This window comes from Tribolium castaneum, chromosome 7 (genome assembly GCF_031307605.1).
Source record: "Tribolium castaneum strain GA2 chromosome 7, icTriCast1.1, whole genome shotgun sequence".
Lineage (NCBI taxonomy): Eukaryota > Metazoa > Arthropoda > Insecta > Coleoptera > Tenebrionidae > Tribolium > Tribolium castaneum.
This window is the reverse complement of record NC_087400.1, coordinates 1,014,492-1,037,016: the sequence shown is the minus strand read 5'-3', so window position 1 is coordinate 1,037,016 and position 22,525 is coordinate 1,014,492. Positions and strand designations below refer to the sequence as shown.

The 22,525-nt window shown below is 33.0% G+C and overlaps 7 protein-coding genes and 2 long non-coding RNA genes across 14 annotated transcripts in view; 3 read left to right on the top strand and 6 right to left on the bottom strand.

The window, feature by feature from the left end:
- The window catches only part of LOC135266778 (uncharacterized), a 50,839-nt gene that overhangs the window by 2,163 nt on the left and 26,151 nt on the right, over positions 1-22,525 (top strand). The gene's annotated exons all lie outside the window — the stretch shown is intronic.
- Positions 548-3,444, bottom strand: TcasZ9desA (Z9 acyl-CoA desaturase A). 2 transcript variants are annotated; one of them, XM_008200652.3, is made up of 3 exons: positions 3,284-3,444; positions 1,554-1,768; positions 548-1,497 (listed from the first exon to the last, which is right to left on the bottom strand). In XM_008200652.3, the coding sequence occupies exons 2-3, from the start codon at positions 1,765-1,767 to the stop codon at positions 650-652; spliced, it is 1,062 nt and encodes a 353-aa protein (XP_008198874.1). In that variant the 5' UTR covers position 1,768; positions 3,284-3,444; the 3' UTR covers positions 548-649. The 2 variants fall into 2 exon arrangements, with proteins under 2 accessions (XP_008198874.1, NP_001182164.1); NM_001195235.1 differs by lacking the exon at positions 3,284-3,444 and having other exon boundaries at positions 650-1,497; positions 1,554-1,767.
- On the top strand, positions 4,237-5,577 carry LOC103314482 (zinc finger protein 723). Its single transcript, XM_008200710.3, has 3 exons — positions 4,237-4,595; positions 4,646-5,231; positions 5,281-5,577. The coding sequence occupies exons 1-3, from the start codon at positions 4,452-4,454 to the stop codon at positions 5,544-5,546; spliced, it is 996 nt and encodes a 331-aa protein (XP_008198932.1). The 5' UTR covers positions 4,237-4,451; the 3' UTR covers positions 5,547-5,577.
- On the top strand, positions 5,691-7,025 carry LOC100142082 (zinc finger protein 239). Of its 2 annotated transcripts, none has more exons than XM_008200711.3 (5): positions 5,691-5,873; positions 5,918-6,166; positions 6,210-6,496; positions 6,548-6,690; positions 6,742-7,025. In XM_008200711.3, exons 1-5 carry the CDS (start codon positions 5,712-5,714, stop codon positions 6,852-6,854), a joined length of 954 nt encoding a protein of 317 aa, XP_008198933.1. In that variant the 5' UTR covers positions 5,691-5,711; the 3' UTR covers positions 6,855-7,025. The 2 variants fall into 2 exon arrangements, with proteins under 2 accessions (XP_008198933.1, XP_001814647.1); XM_001814595.4 differs by having other exon boundaries at positions 6,548-6,694.
- On the bottom strand, positions 7,031-11,438 carry LOC107398790 (uncharacterized). The gene is made up of 8 exons (XR_010334925.1): positions 11,260-11,438; positions 10,934-11,211; positions 10,647-10,860; positions 10,459-10,599; positions 7,877-8,093; positions 7,553-7,823; positions 7,341-7,507; positions 7,031-7,294 (listed from the first exon to the last, which is right to left on the bottom strand). It is a non-coding gene; the product is annotated as an uncharacterized LOC107398790 (long non-coding RNA).
- Positions 9,299-10,405, bottom strand: LOC135266779 (uncharacterized). Its single transcript, XR_010334926.1, has 4 exons — positions 10,193-10,405; positions 9,869-10,139; positions 9,657-9,823; positions 9,299-9,609 (listed from the first exon to the last, which is right to left on the bottom strand). It is a non-coding gene; the product is annotated as an uncharacterized LOC135266779 (long non-coding RNA).
- Positions 11,826-16,497, bottom strand: LOC100141807 (sodium-coupled monocarboxylate transporter 1). Of its 3 annotated transcripts, XM_064357879.1 has the most exons (13): positions 16,190-16,445; positions 15,861-16,138; positions 15,586-15,808; positions 15,399-15,539; positions 15,130-15,348; positions 14,579-15,081; positions 13,703-14,527; positions 13,163-13,654; positions 12,973-13,113; positions 12,707-12,925; positions 12,384-12,654; positions 12,163-12,337; positions 11,826-12,114 (listed from the first exon to the last, which is right to left on the bottom strand). In XM_064357879.1, exons 7-12 carry the CDS (start codon positions 13,873-13,875, stop codon positions 12,188-12,190), a joined length of 1,446 nt encoding a protein of 481 aa, XP_064213949.1. In that variant the 5' UTR covers positions 13,876-14,527; positions 14,579-15,081; positions 15,130-15,348; positions 15,399-15,539; positions 15,586-15,808; positions 15,861-16,138; positions 16,190-16,445; the 3' UTR covers positions 11,826-12,114; positions 12,163-12,187. The 3 variants fall into 3 exon arrangements, with proteins under 3 accessions (XP_064213949.1, XP_015839652.1, XP_015839651.1); XM_015984166.2 differs by lacking the exons at positions 11,826-12,114; positions 12,163-12,337; positions 12,384-12,654; ... (1 more) ...; positions 12,973-13,113; positions 13,163-13,654 and having other exon boundaries at positions 13,932-14,527; positions 14,579-14,763; positions 14,811-15,081; ... (1 more) ...; positions 16,059-16,138; positions 16,190-16,497; XM_015984165.2 differs by lacking the exons at positions 11,826-12,114; positions 12,163-12,337; positions 12,384-12,654; ... (1 more) ...; positions 12,973-13,113; positions 13,163-13,654 and having other exon boundaries at positions 13,935-14,527; positions 14,579-14,763; positions 14,811-15,081; positions 16,190-16,488.
- LOC100142015 (sodium-coupled monocarboxylate transporter 2-like) lies at positions 16,653-19,281 on the bottom strand. Its single transcript, XM_015984164.2, has 8 exons — positions 18,919-19,281; positions 18,593-18,870; positions 18,321-18,543; positions 18,134-18,274; positions 17,815-18,033; positions 17,470-17,740; positions 17,235-17,422; positions 16,653-17,179 (listed from the first exon to the last, which is right to left on the bottom strand). The coding sequence occupies exons 1-8, from the start codon at positions 19,089-19,091 to the stop codon at positions 16,945-16,947; spliced, it is 1,728 nt and encodes a 575-aa protein (XP_015839650.1). The 5' UTR covers positions 19,092-19,281; the 3' UTR covers positions 16,653-16,944.
- Positions 19,898-22,034, bottom strand: LOC135266702 (sodium-coupled monocarboxylate transporter 2-like). The gene is made up of 7 exons (XM_064357873.1): positions 21,527-22,034; positions 21,256-21,478; positions 21,069-21,209; positions 20,787-21,005; positions 20,434-20,704; positions 20,191-20,387; positions 19,898-20,134 (listed from the first exon to the last, which is right to left on the bottom strand). The coding sequence occupies exons 1-7, from the start codon at positions 21,780-21,782 to the stop codon at positions 19,915-19,917; spliced, it is 1,527 nt and encodes a 508-aa protein (XP_064213943.1). The 5' UTR covers positions 21,783-22,034; the 3' UTR covers positions 19,898-19,914.

Genomic DNA, 22,525 nt, shown 5'->3' with positions numbered 1-22,525 from the left:
TGATCGATTTTAAGGGGGGGTGTTAACTTTTTTTTATTTTTTTTTATTTTCTCATTTCTGGCTAAACTATTCGAAAAAGTGGAACTATTTTGATCCATACCTATGCAAAATGATCCGGGGAATCGATTGGCATCGAGAAAATTGCCAAATTCCCAATAGTTTTTTAGTTATGAATTTTTTAAAATTTTACCAATTTTTACTTTTATTTGCAATTTTCTCGAAAACTATTAGTCGGAGAACAATAATCTTTTTTGAAAAAGGTAGATAATTTAAAGAGCTTTCCAACGATAATACACTTCATGGAGTTATCTCTAATAGTTCTGGAGCTATTGCTTGATAAATGTTCCGGGTACCGAAAATCGACCAAAATCGCGACGAAAATTGAAAAAATCAAACATCAAAAAATCGATTAAATGGACTTTTTGTGGAATTTTAATAACTCTAGTGGATCGTTAAGACATATAGAAGTCCATAAAAATTTGCTGGAGTGAGTTTAAAAATTTTTTTTATCACTTGATTCCGATTATATAATACACTAAGACCAATGTCTGCTTCTAAATTCTACGTTTATTAGCCAAAAACAATTTACACAATTTTTAAAAAATTACAAATTATTTAACAAAAGAGATTTTTTTATACAAGACATGATTTAATTAAAATCGTCAGATTTTCTGTGCTTGATAATCGCCCCTTCATAATCCTCCAACGCTTGGTCCATATCACCCCATCCCCAAACATGGTGCGACCCATCACCAGTTCTCAAAACCCTCTTCTTGACCAAATCCTCCGAGACAGTTTTCAAATCATAAGCCCATCCAATTTTGGCAAAAAAATCAATAAAAGCCGACGAAAAATTCACACTATATTTCCCCAACTCTGAAGCCTTATAATCCCATGGAAAAGTATGATGAAAATTATGCCATCCTTCGCCTAAAGCCAGTACCGAAACGGCGAAATTTTCCGCCGGGTTAATAAACTTATCATAGGGTTTACTTCCCCATAAATGAGCAGCGGAATTAACCAACCACGTCGAATTCAAAGTAAAACAATACCTAAAAAGATTAACAAAAAACGCATTTTTGAAACTTTCGCCCCAGAAATACATTGGTGCAGCGGTTGGTAGAACAAAACAGATAACTGGCATTACAAACAAGTAGTATTTTTTCTGGTAACGCAAAATCGGGTCTTGGTATAAGTCGGACAGGTCGATTTGTTTGCCCTTTTCCTTGACTTGGGGGTGTTTTCGGCATAAAAGCCACCCGATGTGTGAGAAAAAAAAGCCGCGTTTGGCATTGTAAGGGTCGGCATCGGTTTCGGAGAATTTGTGGTGGACGCGGTGGTCTCGAGACCAGTCGATGACCGAGTCCTCGAAGGCCAAAGTGTTGCAAAAGGCAAGGAGGAGACGCAAGGGCCATTTGGCTTTGAAAGAGCGATGGGCCCACAAACGGTGGGCTCCAGCCGTGATTCCGAAACCTCCCAGTTGATAGAGAAAATAAGCTAGAAGAAAATAAATTGTTACTAAAACAGTCGGACTTTTTTTGACTTTGAATCACCAAAAATCGAAGTTGCTAACTTGGCTGAGGTAAACATCAAGTATAATCCATAGAATGATGCCAGATATAAGTATGCAAACAGTATAATGTTTCTCCAAACGAGTTGTAATTTTCGGTTTTCGGGTTTTGTTACTTCTGGTAGGATATTTTTGGTAGAGACTTCTTCGTCATTTTCGTCAAGAACGCCGGTAACGTGGGACACATAGGGTGGCATTCTGAAATAAACATAATATTGTGACTGAAAAATTCAGAAATATCAATTCAGAATTAACTTTATATAATCAGTAGCATCAAAGTTAATTGTTTGTTTTGCAAATTATCGAATATTTTTATTATGTGGTACATTAAGAGCGTGATTAAGAGCTTCTGTAACAATTCTGCTATTAATTATTTATTAATATGAGTGAATTATTCTACAATTTTGGTATAAAACAAGTAAAGGGTAGTAAGATTGCTGACTACAGACTACTTTTATCTTACTTATTTTCAGTAAATTAGACCAGTTATTACACATTTATTAAAAATTTATTTAAAAAAAGGAAGAAAATGCTGATTAATTTTGTTTGCATTTACTATACATAGAGAATTAGTTTGATATAGATTTTTTTTAGATTAATGAATTTTATTCATCAAAACTTTTTAAAATTTGGTATATGCTTAAGAGTATATAAATTGTATCGTTTCAGATATTTATCAAATTTTTAGTTCTATGGTATAACACATGCATACCTTAATTTCATCGAAACTTAAAAAAAATCGAAAATTTTGAAAAATGTAAAATCTTGTTAGCCTTGGAAATGTTGTCTTTATCTATCGTTAGCTCATTAACCAAAAAATAAGTAAAAGTTAAAAATAATTGTTAAAATAACACTTTTAACGTTTTAATTAAGAAATTTTAAACACGGAATACTTGATTTTTATGCTACAAACGATGTTCAAACTGATTTCCACTAACTTCTTGGCTTTCTGTCTCCATGATAAACCAACATGAGAATTTTTTTCGCTCAGTTTTACTTAAATGTACTATTATTAAACTAATTATTGCACTTAAGTTTAATTTTTGGCTAATATACAAGTGACAGACATCGCTAATAACAGTATTTTCAAAGCTAACTTAGTTTTACTATTCCAGAAAATTTTTGAATTTTTTTTTTTACATTTTAATAAAAGTAAAGGTGGGTATCATGTTACATCATTGAATTCAGAAAAAAATGCTTTTTTAAAAATGATTAAATTTGACCTTTCGTGCCATTTAAAAAAATCAAGTTAGCCTTGTATTTTCAAAATAAATGACGATAAAAATTTGAAAAGGCTCTCAGATGATAGAATTTAAACACTTTTAACTGTTCCCTAAATTTTAAGGTTTTCTGTTAAACCGTTCTGAAAATATTTAGCTGTACCATACTTTTTAGCGAATTATTATTATTTGAGAATTATTTAAATGTAACAAATAATGATAGAGCACGTTTGCGAACGTGCAACATTTTTTTTAATTTCTGATATTTATTATACGAAAGATTTTGAAAGAAATAATTTTCCAAATTTTGCACAAAAATTAATTCATGTCTACCATAACGAAAATCTAAAGAGAAGATGGTTTTGTAGTATTACTTACCTTATAAAGAAGAGAAAAAAATTAGGGTAAGTTCAAATTAAATATTAATAAAAATTGCGCACTCGTATTGATATTTGTGTAATAATTTGCGAAATATAAATAAAATTCTCCTTACCTGTGTGTTGGTTGTCGGCCACGTTTTTGCGTACACCAAACGTTAATAAAAACCGCTGGTTACTAATTATTTTGGCGAGGTGTACGTATTTATATACAAATCGGTAAAAATTTTTATGATATGATTATATTTTCATACAAAAATTATTCGTTTTCAAGTCCAAAGATCAAACCTGAGCGCGTTTAAAAGAATCAACAGTGGAATCTCAGCGCTTCGTTGTCTTTCGATTCAGAGCGAATCACGCGATTTCTTTGCGGCTCGGTGGCGTGATTCGATCCAATCCCACTCTGCGTGACGGAAAAAATCGGCAAAAATAAAATTTTAGTCATAATTTATTAATTTTTGGGTGAATTTGTATTTTGCGAAAAAACTGAAAAGGACCCGACTTTAAAGTAAAGGTATGTTTTTCCCATTAAAAAAAACAATACCCAATTATTTGTTGAATTTGTTTGTTTCATAGATACAATGATCGGAAAAATTATTGAATAATTTTATTAATTGTTAAAACTGAAAACATCAATTTTCTTTTTGAAAACTGCACTTTTCTTAACAACATTCTAACATTCTAACAATTTTTTTATGGAAATGGACGTGAAGCCTATATTTTTTTGGCAATTTCGAAAATATTGAACATAAAATTTTGTTATTTTGCTAAAAGATAAGTTATTGTGGCAAAACAATTGAATATTTGTAGTTTTTTGTTTTCCGCCGCCTACTGCATAATTATTATTTATAAATTGTCTTATTCAGATTAGTATTAATTATTTTGTTGTTGGTGTTTAAAATGTTAGCAAATGTGATAAAACATGGAACTGATAACTTTACCTGATCTATCACAATATTGTTTATTATATCATTTCCATTTTATCGTACGCGAAATTAAGTAATAATTCGGACTTTTTACTGAAAACTGAAAATATGCCTAAAATTATACTCAAAACCTTATTTATGAAGTGTCTAACAAAAATAAACTATAATTTGTACATCTTCAAGTGATTTAAAATAATTACCACTAGTGAAAAAAAGAAATATTTTAATCGGGTAATTTCCCTAGAGAGGCCTACTTGTATGCTCCCTAGATGTCGCCACGCTTGCGGTTACCGGCATTACAGGTTTCTTTACTTTAAAAGCTAACCTAACATAGAATTCCTGTTTTATTTTTTTCAAAATGGATTTATATTGTCCCAAAAATATGTGCCGAACTTGTGTAAACATTGTGGAAAACGTTGTTAAAATCGAAGACACCTTTATTAAGTGTGACTCGGACTCAGTTCCAATTTTACACGTCCTCAATTTATTTTCAGAAATCAAAGTATTAACACCCCATTGAGTTATTTAAATAATTTACAAACTATTTTGAAGCTGAATGAAAACTTCCCCGACAGTATTTGCCTAAATTGTGTAGAGAAAATCGACACTTTCTACAAATTTAAACTCCAATGTGACCAATCAAACGAATTCTTCCGAAGCTTACAAACCACCAAAACCCCACAAGAAACCAAAGAGGAGCAAACCAAAGACAGAAACAATGATGATTTATTACAGTGCCACCAGTGCCACAAATCGTTTAAAACCAAATATATCCTACGTGCCCACTTAAAGCGCCACAAATTCGAAGGCCACTTTGTGTGCAATCTCTGTGGCAAAGGCTTCAACTCACAGTCGTGTCTCACACGACATACAAGAGTCCACACTGGCGAAAAAAACTACGAGTGTTCAATATGCCACAAAAAATTCCCTTCGGCAAATAATCTGAATCTTCACTCTCGCATCCATAGCGGCGTCAAGCCCTATTTGTGTACAATCTGTGGCAAGTCTTTCAGTCACCCAACTGGACTAACTTACCACACCAGAACGCATACTAAAGAAAAACCCTACACTTGTGAAGTGTGTGGAAAATCGTTTGCCATTCCATGCCACATGGACAGACACCTTAAGACCCATTCAGGTATTTTACCCAAATGGAAATTCCACACCGAAATAATTGTTTTGATTAGGGGAAAGACCGTTTCCGTGTAAACAGTGCGACAGAGCGTTTATTAAAAAAATCGATTTGCAAAGACACGAAGCGGTGCATGCTGGCCTTAAACCACACGTTTGTAACATTTGTAATAAGGCATTTTTGCGGAAAATGCATTTGAGCTACCATATGATGGTCCACACCAAAGAGCGCCCCCATGTGTGCGAAGTGTGCGGAAAGGGGTTCATCAGAAGGTACTACCTCAAGGAGCATATCAATCGGAGACATGGCAGTCAGGAATGAATTATTTATTTTAAATAAAATTTTGACAAGAGACTAGGGTTTTTTGCGCTAACGATTGGCCATAACCACGTTCATGCCTTGTGATTGGTTGATTCGGAGCCGTCAAGTGTCAAACAACTGTCACTTTGACAACGTCAATAATAAACAATTTATTTGACTTAAAAAATGGAAAATGTGCGGACGCTTGACTTGGATAAGATCTGTAGAACGTGTCTGACTGAAAATAAGGACATGTTTTCGATTTTTAGCCAATTGTACGAAGTGCACTCACAGGAGAGTGATATTCCGTGTATTGACGAGATTTTATCGAAAATTTCATCAATTAAGGTGGGCTACAAATAGTAGAATTATCACTCGATTGTGGCTTCCAGGCTGTGCGTAATGACGGTTTCCCGTCTTTAATTTGCACCAAATGTATCGATTTGGCACACACTTCGTTCAATTTCCAAAAACTGTGCAACCGGTCGCAAAATATCCTCGAAACGTTTGTTAAACAACAACCGGAGACGAGTATTAAGCTTGAGAATGTTGAGAAAAATGAGTTTCTGGTCGTTGAACGAGCGTCTGATGAAGAGTCGGATAAAGCGGACGTGCCAGGGCAGGCAAATGAGGAGGAAAAAGTACGTTTTTGTGATAATCGATCAGTTTTGAAAAAAATTTCAGAATTTTGCGTGCACAATTTGCGAGAAAAGCTACAAATTTGCGAACAGTTTGCGCGTCCATATGCGCAACCACTCGGAGGAGAAGCCCTACGAGTGTAAAACGTGCGGTAAATGTTTTAAACAGTACGGTTCGCTTGTCTACCACCAGCGGAGTCACACAGGTGTGCAGCCTTACGTGTGCAAAACTTGTGGTAAAAAGTACAAACAATCGGGGACTCTGACGGCCCACATGAGGGTGCATACGGGGCAGAGGCCCTTCCTGTGCTCGATCTGTGGCAGGGGGTTTAGGTACTTGGAATAATTTAGTCGGGGGTTTGGGTTCAATTTGAATGTTAACAGACAAGCGGCCGATTTGGGGTACCATATGAGGTCGCACACGAAAGAAAAGCCCTACATGTGCAACATTTGCGGTAAGACGATGTCAATGCAGTCGCACTTGGTGCAGCATTTGCGGACGCACACGGGGGAAAGACCGTACAAATGCGAGTATGGATTTGGCGCTGGTGGGGTTGCGTTCTTACGGTTGGTTTCAGTGTGTGTGGGAAGGCGTTTCCGTCGTCGACTCGGCTCAAAAGACATGCGATTATCCATACTAGTCTCAAGCCGTACACTTGTGAGGTTTGTGCGAAAAGTTTCAACAGGATGAGTAGTTTGAAGGTTCATGTTAAAGTGCATACGGACGAAAGGTCGCATGTTTGTCCCATTTGTAGCAAAGGGTTTATACAAGCGCAGGCACTAAGGTCGCATTTGGGGTCGCATTCGTCCGAACTAAGCGTTAAACCAGCTCAGGGTTTTTAATAAAAAATATTTGTGAAGAGTTGCATTTTTTTCATCTTGTCCTTTATTTAAACAAATAATTATTGTTTTCTGTGATTTGTCATAAGTTCGTCCAATTCTTGGCCACGTTCTGCTTTTGCGGGTTTTGGTAGAAATCGGTGAATAACAGGACTGACCAACATTTTATCAACTGCTCTGTTCTCTCTGTGTGTGAAATAATTTATAATTAGGGCAACAATTATCGTCAAAATTGTTCCAAATACACATTGATAATTGTAGGACAAACGAAATATAAAAAATGGTTTGTTTCTGAAAAAATCCATTAGTTCAATTTTTTATAAATTGTTACTTATACCCTGTTGTTAAAGTGTTGTTAAAGCTGATTAAAGAAGAGTTGGCACAACCGTCGACCGACAATGGCTTGGCAATTGCAACAATTGCTTTATTGAAGAGATATATTTTTGAGACAATTGCTATACTTGCTTGAAAAATAAAAACTAAAATAGCTGCATAAAAAGCCTCCTGAAATATTGTTAATGACTGAGATAAAAAACAAATTAATTTTACCTCGGCTTTTATTTTTGGAATCAAAACTCCAGATGTGAATAACGCAACAGAAGGTCCATCTGCAACTGCTCTTACACTCATCAACAACGGGAAAATATCACCTAAATGTTCTATTAGGAAAACAGTCGAAAGAACTAAAATACCAGCAATAACCACAATTATTCGTAAAATGTACCCAGCGGTCTTTTCGGTAATTTCACTTTTTACGAATTTTGTAACAAAGTCTTTATAAATAACGCCGGATATTGCGTTTAAACTTGAGGAAACTGTGCTGTAATACTTAGTAAATTATTGTTTGTTTTGTTTTGAGTTAAAAGAAAGCACCTCAATGTTGCACAAAAGAAAGCGACAAGAGTCAAACTAAAAACTCCGGGTAAATGTCCGGCAATTTCCATAATGTAATAGGGCACCAGCTGTTCGTTTTTTAATTTTTCCACTTAGTAAAGGATCACAGTTTGAATATTGCGCGTACATTAAGAATCCTAATAAGGTGCAAAGAATTATGACTACGTTCATCACAACGACAAAAATTTTGACGGCACTATTGGTAAAATTTAATTGGGGTTTTGATCGAACATTTTTACTCACTTGTTACAGTCTTTCAGTGTAGGTAGTGTTAAATATTTTTGGACACCTGATTGTGTCAGACTAACGTAATTGGTTTTATGAATCATGTATCCAATCACAAATGTCCAAAATGTGTCCCGTTTTGTCGGATCTAAGCTAAAACTTTTTCTTTTCGTTAAAAATTTAAATGAATTTTGGGGAAATATTATACTCAAAGATATCAAGTCTTCCGCCTGTAAGTACTGTATTCCAAACATTTTCCGAAGCAATGAAACCCAAAATTAGGACGATTATGAATGATAAAAAAATTATCCCTACTTGAAGAAAATCGGTCCACACTACTGTTTTCAAACCTCCAATTGTGGTGTAAAATATACAAATGGCACTGATAACAATTGATATCGAGTGAACATGAAAGTCAGTAACTACAAATATTAAGTAAAATATTTGGGCGATTTAATTTTAACAAGTGAAAAAAAAATTGTAAAGCCAAGAAAACGCTAGCTATTTATATCAATACGATATCATGTTATTTTATTTGTTTTGATAACGGGTAAAGTATTGCCGCACCTACTAAGCATTGAAAAAATGGATAAACGTGAAATCATAAAACATTCTTCAGGTGTTCTGAAATTATAATTACCGACTGAAAGGGATAAAGCTGGGGTGTAGAGACAAACTGCGAGTCCCAATATTTCCGAAATCACATAAAATAGTGAAGCTAAAGATCTGGTTTTAGCATCAAATCTCTTTTCCAAATATTCGTAAACACTCGTAATTTGTAGGTTGAAAAAAACTGGTAGAAAAATATAAACGGTTATAAAACCCAACAAAACCTGAGCGATGGTCGTATATAAATAAAACGCTCCGTATTTGTAAATTTCAGTCGGCACAACCATAAGCATTATGGCTGAAAAATGACTAAAATAAAAATTCAGTGTTGTTCAAACGTACAAGCTTGAATTATACCTCACTGCTAGGGAAACTGCGACAGGAAAAACGCCCATTTTCTTCCCTCCCAATAAATATTCATTAACTGTTTTTTGTTTGCTTCCGAAAAATCCATAATAGACTCCAATTAAAGTACTGGCACTTAGCACAATAATAACAATAAGGTAATCGTACCAGAAAAATTGAACCATGGTGCGTACACGACTAAAGCCTTTGAAAAACTGTTGTGAAATTATTACTTGGTGATAAAAAGGCCTTGAATTATGAATTTTTTTCTACATGTTTTAATAAAAACGATACATGGTTTTATTTAGTTACAGTTTTCATTGTGTTGTATTAATTCTTGTAATTCTTTGCCACGGTTCGGTGGAGATTTTGGAAGAAAACGATGAATAACAGGACTGAGCAACATTTTATCAACTGGAGTGTTGTTTCTGTTCGTTAAATAACTTATAATTAGGGCAACAGCTATTGTTAAAATTGCTCCAAAGACACACTGATAATTATGGGATAAACGGAATATAAAAAAAGGTTTGCTTCTAAAAAAATCCATTAGTTCAATTTTTTTATAAATTGTTACTTATACCCTGTTGTTAGAGTTTTGTTAAAGCTGATTAAAGAAGAGTTGGCACAACTGTCGATCGACAATGGCTTGGCAATTGCAACAATTGCTTTATTGAAGAGATATATTTTTGAGACAATTGCTATACTTGCTTGAAAAATAAAAACTAAAATAGCTCCATAAAAAGCCTCCTGAAATATTGTTAATGACTGGGATAGAAATCAAATTAATTTTACCTCGGCTTTTATTTTTGGAATCAAAACTCCTGATGTGAATAAAGCAACCAAAGGTCCATCTGCAACTGCTCTTACACTCATCAGCAATGGGAAAATGTCACCTAAATGTTCAATAACGAAAACAATCGAAAGAACTAAAATACCAGCAATAACCACAATGATTCGTAAAATGTACCCAGCTGTCTTTTCGGTAATTTCATTTTTTACGAATTTTGTAACAAAGTCTTTATAAATAACGCCGGATATTGCGTTTAAACTTGAGGAAACTGTGCTGTAATAATTAATAAATTATTTTTTGTTTTTCTTGGAGTTAAAAGAAAATACCTCAACGATGCACAAAAGTAAGCAACAAGAGTCAAACTAAAAACCCCGGGTAAATTTCCAGCAATTTCCATAATGTAATAGGGCACCAGCTGTTCGTGTTTTTCAATTTTTCCACTTAGTAAAGGATCACAGTTTGAATAGTGAGCGTAAATTAAAAATCCCAATAAGATGCAAAGAATTATGACTACATCCATCACAACGACAAAAATTTTGACGGCACCATTGTTAAAATTTAATTGGGGTTTTTATCAAACATTTTTACTTACTTGTTACAGTCTTTTAGTGTAGGTAGTGTTAAATATTTTTGGACACCGGACTGTGTCAGACTAACGTAATTGGTCCAATAAATTGTAGATCCAATCACAAATGTCCAAAATGTGTCCCGTTTTGTTGGATCTAAGCTAAAACTTTTTTTTCGTTAAAAATTTAAATGAATTTTGGGAAAATATTATACTCAAAAATATCAAGTCTTCCGCCTGTAACTACTGTGTTCCAAACATTTTCCGAATCAATGAAACCCAAAATTAGGACGATTATAAGTGATAAAAAAATTATCCCCACTTGTAGAAAATCGGTCCACACTACTGTTTTCAAACCGCCAATTGTAGTGTAAAATATACAAATGGCAGTGATAATAACTGTTATCAAGTGAACATGAATGTGAGTAACTAAAAATTTTAACTAAAGTATCTGAGAACCTACTTTTAAAAGGTATGCAGGTCTAAAAGTATAATTAATTACCAACTGAAAGGGACAAAGCTGGGGTGTAGAGGCAAACTGCGAGTCCCAATATTTCCGAAATCACATAAAAAAGTGAAGCCAATGATCTGGTTTTAGCATCAAATCTCTTTTCCAAATATTCGTAAACACTCGTAATTTGTAGGTTGAAAAAAACTGGTAGAAAAATATAAACGGTTATAAAACCCAACAAAATTTGTGCTATGGTCATGTATAAATAAAACGCCCCAAATTTGTAAATTTCCGCCGGGACAACCATAAGTGTTATGGCTGAGAAATGACTAAAATAAAATTTCAGTGTTGTTCAAACGTACAAGCTTGAATTTTACCTCACTGCTAGGGAAACTGCGACCGGAAAAACGCTCATTTTCTTTCCTCCTAATAAATATTCATTGACGGTTTTTTGTTTGCTTCCAAAGAAGCCATAATAGACTCCAATTAAAGCACTGGCACTTAGCACAATAATAAAAATAAGGTAATCGTACCAGAAAAATGTAACCATGGTGTTTACTCGCCTAAAACTCTTAAAAAACTGTTGTTATTTTTATGTAAAATTATTATTCAGTGATAAAAAAACCTTGAATTTTTTTTCTACATGTGTACTTTTTATTTTTTAACGTGTGTATTTCAATAAAAGAATTGTAAGTCAAGTTTTATTTAGTTACAGTTTTCATTGTGATGTTCTCCTAATTCTTTGAACACCAATTACATACTAACATTTATATTTTGTATTATAAATAATAATAAGTATATGAAATAATCGTATTATAAAGTTGTCTTGTCCTGAATTTTATCGAATATTATGCAGTGAAACTTATTTTATGCAAACATTTTTTGCGTTAAAATATGTAATATCATTTCCAAAATTAAGGCATAAATAATAAATGAAGGCCAAAATTTTATAAAAATGTATTTTTAAAACGAACAATACATTTATTCATTTCTTTTCATGATTATTACAATTTTCATTGTGATGTTGCATCAATTCTTGCGATTCTTGGCCACGGTTTGACGAAGATTTTTTAAGGAAACGATGAATAACAGGACTGAACAACCCACTATCCACTGGTAGATTATTCTTCGTGGTTAAGTGACTTACAATTAGACCAATAACTATCGTTAAAATTGCTCCAAATAAGCACTGGTAATTATGTGACAGACGAAATATAAAAAACGGTTGATTCCTAAAAAAAAAACTATAAAATTTATGTTTTAATAATTCATTACTTAACCCTGTTGTAGTGTTGGTAAAGTTGGTTAAAAAAACGTTTGACAAAATTGTCTGATTAAAACACCCATTTTAGGTTTAGGAATAGCAACAATGGCCTTATTGTAGAGATATATTTTTGAAATTATGAAAATAACTCCTTGAATTATGAAAGCTACAATAGCTCCAATAAAAGCTCCCTAAAATTTCAATCACAATTGTCAGAAAAACAACAGGTAATTTTACCTTGGCGTTCATTTTGGGGATTAAAACTCCTGATGTGAATAAAGCAACAGAAGGTCCATCCACGAAAGCTGTCATACTCATGACCAAAGGAAAAATATCGCCTAAATGTTCAATAACGAAAACAATCAAAACGAATAAAATACCAGCAATGACCACAATGATTCGTAAAATGTACCCAGCTGTCTTTTCGGTAATTTCACTTTTTACAAATTTTGTAACAAAGTCTTTATAAATGACGCCGGAAATTGCGTTTAAACTTGAAGAAATTGTGCTGTAATAATTAGTAAATTATTTTTTGTTTTTCTTTGAATTGAAGAAAATACCTCAGTGATGCACAAAAGAAAGCGACAAGAGTCAAACTAAAAACTCCCGGTAAATTTCCAGCAATTTCCATAATGTAATAGGGCACCAGCTGTTCGTGTTTTTTAATTTTTCCACTTAGTAAAGGATCACAGTTTGAATAGTGAGCGTAAATTAAAAATCCCAATAAGATGCAAAGAATTACGACAACATTCATCACAAGCGCAAAAATTTTGACGGCACTATTGGTAGAATTTAATTGGGGTTTTGATCGAACATTTTTACTCACTTGTTACAGTCTTTCAGTGTTGGTAGTGTTAAATATTTTTGAACACCGGACTGTGTCAGACTAACGTAATTGGTCCAATGAATCGTATATCCAACCACAAATGTCCAAAATGTGTCGCGTTTTGTGGGATCTAAGCTAAAACTTTTTCTTTTCGTTAAAAACATAAATGAATTTTGTGGAAATATTATACTCAAAAATATCAAGTCTTCCAGTTTCAAGTGCTTTATTCCAAACATTTCCGCTAGAAATGAAACCCAAAATAAGGACGATTATGAGAGACAGTAAAATTATCCCCACTTGAAGAAAATCGGTCCACACTACTGTTTTCAAACCGCCAATTGTAGTGTAAAATATACAAATGGCACTAATAGTAACTGTTATCAAGTGGACGTGAAAGCCAGAAACTACAGAAATTGCTAAAGCTGGAATATAGAGGCAGATAGAAAGTGTCAAAATTTCCGAAATGACGAAAAATAGCGAAATTAATAATCGGGTCCTACTGTCGAATCTTTTCTCCAAATATTCGTAAACACTTGTAATTTGCAAGTTGAAAAAAACGGGCAGAAAAATATAAATGGTTATCAAACTCATCAAATCCACAGCGAAGAGAACGTACAAGTAAAAGCCACCAAATTTGTAAATTTCAACTGGCACAATCATTATAGTTATGGCCGAAAAGTGACTAAAATACTTACTAAATTTTTTGAAATTTTTATCGACTGGATTTTACCTCACAGCTTGGGACACTGCCACCGGAAAAACGCTCATTTTCTTCCCTCCTAATAAATACTCATTGACGGTTTTTTGTTTGCTTCCAAAGAAGCCATAATAGACTCCAATTAAAGCACTGGCACTTAGCACAATAATAAAAATAAGGTAATCATACCAAAAAAATTGAAACATGGTTAATTTTGTACGACTTTCAAAACTATGATGTGGGAAAACACGTCACATTTTTATTTTTAAAGCGTTTATCGGAATTTTAGTGATAAGTATTATATTAAAAATTTATATTAGGTATATTTTAAATACTAGTTGTTCTGGTTATAATTACAAAATTACAAAGAAATTTTAAGTTTTAACGAAAAAAAAATGGTTGGTATTATTTGAGAGAGGAGGAAGGCGGAAGTAGAAATAATTTTCTTCATATTAGGTATTTACGTAACTTTATTATTAAAAATTGTGTGATACATAAGGCTTCTTATTTCTGTTGTATTCAAGGATTTTTTTTGATGGAGTAAATATTTGCCAGTACCTAATTGTTCATAATTATAATTTGATTTTTAAAAGAATGTTAGAAAACTTATTAAAAGTTTTCTATTTTTCTTGCGAATTACATTCCTTCGTCACGAGAGCTTTCATTTCTCGACTACTAATTTTGAGTTTGTCTTTCTTCAAAAAACGACGAATTATAGGACTTAACAATTCACAATCAACTGGAGGATCGTTCTTATTTGTTAAATAACTTATAATTAATCCAACGACTATTGTAACAATAAGTCCTAAAACGCAGTTATAAAAATGCGATAACCTGAATATGAAAAAAGGTTTGAACCTAAAACCAAAATTATTATTGTGTAGCTTTAAAAAAAATTATTAATATTACTCTGAATCTATAGTAACGTTGTTTTGTCGAAGAAAACCGTTAGGAATTGTATCATTACTCAAACATCCACTTACAGAAAATGGTAACGTAACATCCACAATGATTTTCTTGTATCGGTACAATTTTGAAACAACGAATACGAAAATTAGGAATAAAAATGAAACAACTGCTCCGATAAATGCACCCTAGACTTGCTATTTAATATAATTTTGTTTGTATTGTTCAGTTTTACCTTAGCGTTAGCTTTCGGGAACAGAAAACCTAAACAAAAAACACCTGCTGTTGGTCCAAATCCCATTGAACATCCACTGACTACCAGAGGGAGAAGATCTCCCAAATGTTGCAACACGAGTACCAGAAACATACTTAAAGTACCAGCAATGATGACAATCGCTCGTAAAATTCTACCAGACGTTTTTTCCGTAATATTGCTTTTTAAAAATTGCGATAGGAAATCTTTGTAAACGACACCAGATATGGCATTCAAACTTGAAGAAATTGTACTAAAATATGCAAAATTTTTATTTAATTTTCTATTTGTCTATTCTCACCTCATGGTAGCACAAAATAATCCAACCAAAGTAAAACCAACAACACCAGGAATAAGTCCCGCGATTTCGGCGGTGTAATATGGTAATAACTGCTCGTGTCGTTGTATTTTTCCGGTAATAAAAGGATCACACTTTGCATAATGTGCATAGACTAAAAGACCCAGTAAAACGGTAAATATCTCCACAATTTCCATTGTTATCACATAAAATACCATTGCCCTATTTTTTACTTAAGGGTAGAACAAATTTTTACGGTTTGATTTACTCACCAAATCCATTCACGAAACGTCGGTAGCGCTAGAAATTTTTGAACTCCAGACTGTGAAAGACTCACATAATTTGTCCAATGTAACGTAAAACCAATCACGTACGACCAAAAACTGTCACGAAGCGTTGGATCTAAATTAAAACTGGGAAACAACTGATTTTTTTTTGTAATTTTTGAAAGAAATTTACTTCAAAATATCGAGTCTTCCACCATCGAGTGCTGTTTTCCATATTGTTGAAAAATTCCCTGTGGTATTTAACCCGACTACAAAAATTACAATAAGAGATAAGAAAATAATCCCAAGTTGGAAAATATCAGTCCAAACGACGGTTTTTAACCCTCCGATTGTAGTGTAGAAAATACATGTGCCAAATACACAGATGATAATGTACGAAATAGGAAAACCAGTAACTAAATAGTTAATAGAATATTTTTTTGTGGAAAATTTTGGAAAAAAAATTACCTGCGGCTAGTGCCAAGGACGGTGCGAAAGTGCTAACGGCAATGGTGAAAACCTCCCCCAAAATAAACAAAAATGACACGAAAATTTTGGTTTTGTGATCGAAGCGTTTTTCCAAATACTCGTAAATGCTGGTAACTTGCAGTTTGAAAAAAACGGGGAAAAAGACAAAAATTGCTAGCAATCCCAGTAGTGCCATACCGATCGTAGTGTAAATGTAGTATGCTCCAAATTTGTAAATGTCGGACGGTGCTGCCATTATGGTAATTGCCGAAAAGTGACTAAAATTTCCAAAATTTGGTTCTGAACTGTGACTAGAATTTTTCAACAACCTTACGGCTACCGAAATTCCGATTGGTAGAGTTGACATTTTTTTGCCTCCCAAAAGGTACTCTTTGACTGTTTTTTGCTTGCTTCCAAAACAGCCATAATAAATTCCGGTACCGGAACTGATTGCTAGTACTATGAAAAATACGAGGTAGTCGTACCAGAAGAGACCTGACATGACTTGGTTTCACAAGGCTTGGAAATGTGGAACTAGCTTTATATTATGGTGGGCATTTGATAAGAATTTAACTCGGTATTATCTATGTAGTTAAGGTTTTATATCTACATTTTAAAACGCGACTTGTTTGAAAGTATTCGCTTATTCATCAGCAGTTGTCGTGGTTTAGGAGTTAGTGAACGTATTTTTTCAGTTATTAATTCTATTATTTTAAAATATAAAAAATAGAAAGCTTTTTTTTCTTTCAAGGCATTTTTGGGTCGGGAGGGGGAAAAATAATTATCCTTTACTTTAAAGTTGCTTTTCATGTTTTCTAAGTTAATGTCGTGTTAAAAGACAAATTATAAAAGAACGGAAAGTTTTAGAATGGTAACATTGCGTACTTAGGTACTAACAAAATAATTAAAAGAGGTGGAAAATCTAAGTAGAAATAATTTTTCCATTGGGTGTTTAAAAAATTTATTGTTAAAAATTGTTGGAGTAATACATTTTTTACGGATGAAATAAATACCTAGTATCTGTTACTTAATTGTTCATAATCGTAATGTATCTAATATCCAGAGGAACAATCGAAAAATCATTTTAAAAGTCCTTGTATTCTTTCGTCATTAGAGCTTTTATCTCTCGATTCTCAATTCCAGTTTTGTTGTCTTCTTTCACAAAACGACGAATTACAGGACTTATTAATTCTTTATCAACTGGGGGATCATTTTTGTTTGTTAAATAACTGATAATTAATCCCACGATTACTGTAACTATAAGTCCTAGAACGCAGTTATAATAATGCGATAACCTGAATATGAATAAAGGTTTGAACCTAAAACCAAAATTATTATTAAATATTTCGTAAACAATTTACAATAATCACATACTCTGAATTTATTGTAACATTGTTGGGTGGACTGTAACTGTTAGGAAGTGTATTATTACTCGTCCAACATCCACTAACAGAAAATGGTAAAGGAACATCCACGATGATTTTTTTGAACCGATACATTTTTGAGACAACGAATACGAAAGTTTGGAATATAAATGAAACAATAGCGCCGTAAAATGCACCCTAGAGTTAGTTTTTAACATGGTTTAGATTTTTTTGTGTGGTTTTACCTTGGCGTTAGCTTTTGGGAACAGAAAACCTAAAAAAAATACACCTAATATTGGTCCAGAGCCTATGGACGCTCCACTGACTGCAACAGGAAGAACATCGCCCAAGTTTTGCAAAACTAATATTAGAAGCATGCTCACGATACCAGTAATAACAACAATTACTCTCAAAATTTTGCCAGACGTTTTTTCGGTAATATTGCTTTTTAAATATCGTGAAAGGAAATCTTTGTATACAACACCAGAGATGGCATTGAGGCTTGAAGATATCGTACTAAAACATGAAAAATAATTAATATTTAGTTATTTAATAATTTAATTTTTATTTGTTTTTGTGTGACTTTTCACCTCATAGTAGCACAGAACAATCCGACTAAAGTAAATCCAGTTGCTCCAGGAATATGTCCAGCAATTTCTGCGGTATAATATGGTAACAATTGCTCGTGTCTTTGTATTTTTCCACTAATAAAAGGATCACAATTTGCATAATGTGCATAGGCTAATAGACCCAATAAAATGCAAAATATTTGCACTATTTCCATTGTTATCACATAATATATCACTGCCCTAAATGAGAAATACATTATTATTCTCTCAAAACGAGTAAAAGGGTGTCAAAAATAATTTAAGAAAATTTTGGTTTGATTTTATAAATTGATTTACTCACCAAACCCAGTCACGAAAAGTTGACAATGCTAAGTATTTTTGAACTGCAGATTGTGAAAGGCTCACGTAATACGTCAAATGAAATGTAAAACCAATAACAAATGTCCAAAAACTGTCACGAAGTGTTGGATCTAAATCAAAACTGGAAACCAGAATTGAATTTTGCATAATTTTCGAAAGAAATTTACTTCAAAATATTGAGCCTTCCACCGTCGAGTGCTGTTTTCCACAGCGTTGAAAAATTTCCAATGGTATTTAAACCGATTGCACAAATTATAAACAGAGATAAGAAAATAACTCCAACTTGAAAAATATCAGTCCAAATGACGGTTTTTAAGCCCCCGATTGTAGTATAGAAAATACAAGTTCCAAAAACACAAAGAATTATGTAATAAACATGAATACCAGTAACTAGAATAAAAAATGATTTTTAATGAAAAATTTTGAAATAAATAAGTACCTGCTGAAAGTGCCAAAGACGGTGCATAAATGCCAACCGAAACGGTAACCACCTCCCCCACAATAAACAAAAATGACGCCAAAACTTTGGTTTTATGATCGAAGCGTTTTTCCAAATATTCGTAAATGCTGGTAACTTGTAGTTTGAAAAAAACGGGAAAAAAGACAAAAATGGCCATTGATCCCAGCAGTACCAAACCAATCATACTGTAGGTGTAGAATGCGCCATATTTGTAAATGTCGGACGGTGCCCCCATTATGGTAATTGCGGAAAAATGACTAAAATTTCCATTTAATTCTGAACTAGGACTAGAAATTTTCGACTACCTTACAGCTACCGAAATTCCGATCGGTAAAGTAGCCATGTTTTTGCCTCCCAAAAGATACTCTTTGATTGTTTTTTGCTTGCTTCCAAAACAGCCATAATAAATTCCGGTGCCGGAACTAATTGCTAACACTATGAAAAATATCAAGTAGTCGTACCAGAAGAAGCCTGACATGACTTTACAGCGCCTTGTAAGGTAGTCGTTTGATTAGAATTTACTTGGTTTGAAATGCATTTACGCTCTTTATCTTTATTTTAAAATGCGAATGTGTTAGAAATGATATGCGTATTCATAGTGTTTATTAAACACTGTCATCAAATTAAAATTTTCCTAATAATTTACCTAATAGCTAACAGCTACCGATTGTTTTTTGCTTGGTTCCGGTGCAGGAACTTATAGCTAGTACTATGAAAAAAATTAGGTAAGTCGTACCAGAAGAAGGCAGACATGACTCATTTTCACTAACTAGCTTGGTGTCTATCTATTTTGCGTAAATGGCGTGGTTATTCCTGGTTGAAATGGTTAATTTTTGATCAAATACGTAAACACTTACTGGTAGTTATCTATTGACAATAATTTATGATAATTTAAAACCATCTAGACCAATATGGAAGCCAGTTATGTGTTCACGAATACTCGTAATATAAATAATAAAAAATAAATTGATGATGCACATATTAACGTTCGCCAAGAAGCCGTTATAGCATTTAATTGTCTTGCCCTTACTTTTATCGGAAATTATTCAGTGATAAGGACTGTATTTCGAGTCAAACTAAATTTATATTTTTCTTGGTATAATATCACAATTATTTTAAAAATTAATGTCATGCCCGGCCACCTATACGACCATTTATACGCAATTACTTGTTTAAATTTCGGTATTTGAATAGAATAAATGAATAATGCTTTTCATTTTAAAATATATTTTATACAACATACATACAATTTTTTCTATTATTAAATAATTAAAAAGTGTTTATATTTTTTGAGTATTTAATTATTTTGTCATGAGAGCTCTCAACTCTCGATTGTTAATTTCGGTTCTTGTATCTTCTGACAAAAAATAATGAACTACAGGACTCAACAATTCTTTATCAACTGGAGGGTCCTTTGTGTTTGTTAAATAACTGATGATCAATCCGATGATTATTGTAACAATGAGTCCTAAAGTGCAATTGTAATAATGCGACAACCTGAATATAAAAAAAGGTGTGAACCTAAAATCATAATTATTATTTATAGCTATTTTATTAATTTTACAATAATGTTTTACTCTGAATTAATGTTGTTCGTTTGAATAAAACTCTTAGAAATTGTACTATTACTAGCAAAGGAAGTGTTAGTCCAACATCCGCTCACAGAAAAAGATTTAGGAACATCGACAATGATTTTCTGGTATCGATACACTTTGGAGACAATGAATACAAAGACTTGAAATATAAACGAAACAAGACCTCCGTAAAATGCACCCTAGAGTTTATATAAAAAATTTTTCGTAGTACTTATAATATTTTACCTTGGCGTTAGCTTTCGGGAACAGAAAACCTAAACAAAATACACCTAACGTTGGTCCAAAACCTATAGAGGCTCCAGTCACTGCCAGAGGGAGTATATCTCCCAAGTATGGCAACACAAACACTAAAGACATACTTAAAATGCCAGTAATGACAACAATCAGTCTCAAAATACGACCAGTGGTTTTTTCTTCAATGTTACTTTTCAAATATCCCGAAAGAAAATCTTTGTAAACGACTCCAGAAATGGCATTCAGTGTTGATGATATTGTACTAAAAAATAAAAAATTGTCGACTTAATTTAAAACTTTTAAGATTTTTTTACAAAGAAACTTAATTTTTGTGATTTATTTACCTCAAAGTAGCACAAAACAGTGCCACCAGAGTAAATCCGGTGATTCCCGGAATATGTCCAGCTATTTCTGCAGTGTAATATGGTAGTAACTGCTCGTGTCGTTGTATTTTTCCACTAATAAAAGGATCACAATTTGCGTAATGTGCATAGGCTAATAGACCCAATAAAATGCAAAATATTTGCACTATTTCCATTGTTACCACATAAAATACTACTCCCCTGAGTAAAATACATTATTTATTTATTCAGTTTGTAATAAACTTTTTTTGGTGTTCCACTCACCAAATCCATTCACGAAACGTCGGTAGCGCTAGAAATTTTTGAACTCCAGACTGTGAAAGACTTACATAATTCGTCCACTGAATCGTATAGCCAATCACAAATGTCCAAAAACTGTCACGGAGCGTTGGATCTAAATTAAAACTGGGAAACAACTGATTTTTTTTTGTAATTTTTGAAAGAAATTTACTTCAAAATATCGAGTCTTCCACCATCGAGTGCTGTTTTCCATATTGTTGCAAAATTCCCTGTGGTATTTAACCCGATTGCACAAATTATAAAAAGAGATAAGAAAATAACCACAATTTGGAAAATATCAGTCCAAACGACGGTTTTTAAGCCTCCGATTGTAGTATAGAAAATACAAGTTCCAAAAACACAAATAATAATGTAATAGACATGAATACCAGTAACTAGAATAAAAGAACGTTTCTAGTCGAATATTTACACGAAATAATTACCTGTAGAAAGTGCCAGTGACGGTGCATAAGTACTGACCGCAATAATCAAAACCTCCCCCACAACAAATAAAAATGACACGAAAATTTTGGTTTTGTGATCGAAGCGTTTTTCCAAATATTCATAAATGCTGGTAACTTGTAATTTGAAAAAAACGGGGAAAAAGACAAAAATTGAAATAAACCCCATTATTACTAAACCAATCATAGTGTAGGCGTAATATGCTCCAAATTTGTAAATATCGGCCGGTGCTGCCATTATAGTAGTTGCCGAAAAGTGACTAGAATTTTCAAAATTTGGTTCTGAACTGAGATTAGAAATTTTCAATTACCTTACAGCTACTGAAATTCCGATCGGTAAAGTTGTCATTTTTTTGCCTCCCAAAAGGTACTCTTTGACTGTTTTTTGCTTGCTTCCAAAGCAACCATAATAAATTCCGGTACCGGAACTGATTGCTAAGACTATGAAAAATATGAGGTAGTCGTACCAGAAGAAACCACCAGACATGACTTGTTTCACTTGATGAACTCGATTTGGTGAATAACTGGACGATATTTACGTAATGTAGTGTTTTACATGTTAATTTTATATTTAAATTGTCGTGATTATTGCTCTTTTATTGCTTAAATGAAATGCATTCAAATTGTGTGCTTAATAAAACAGGCATAAAAGCAAACCATGAATAGGGGCCAAGAATCTAGTGATAATGAATGACTTTAACAATGCGCTAAATAATAAGTATGTTTCTTATGAACTTTAATTTTGAAATTTTTCTGTAAAAATGAAGAGTTTTTAGCAGTTTTAAATTGCCAGTCTTTTTTAATTACCGTGTACACGTATATGCAAATTCAGGTTATATATTTTTTACTACGTACAGGTAAATAAATAATTGAAAAATCTACATAAAATTATACAAATCAAACCAATTTTATTACGGTGATGGACGAAAAGATGGAAGAAGTTCAAAGGATCTAAAGCTGGAAATGTCGCTTTTTATTTGT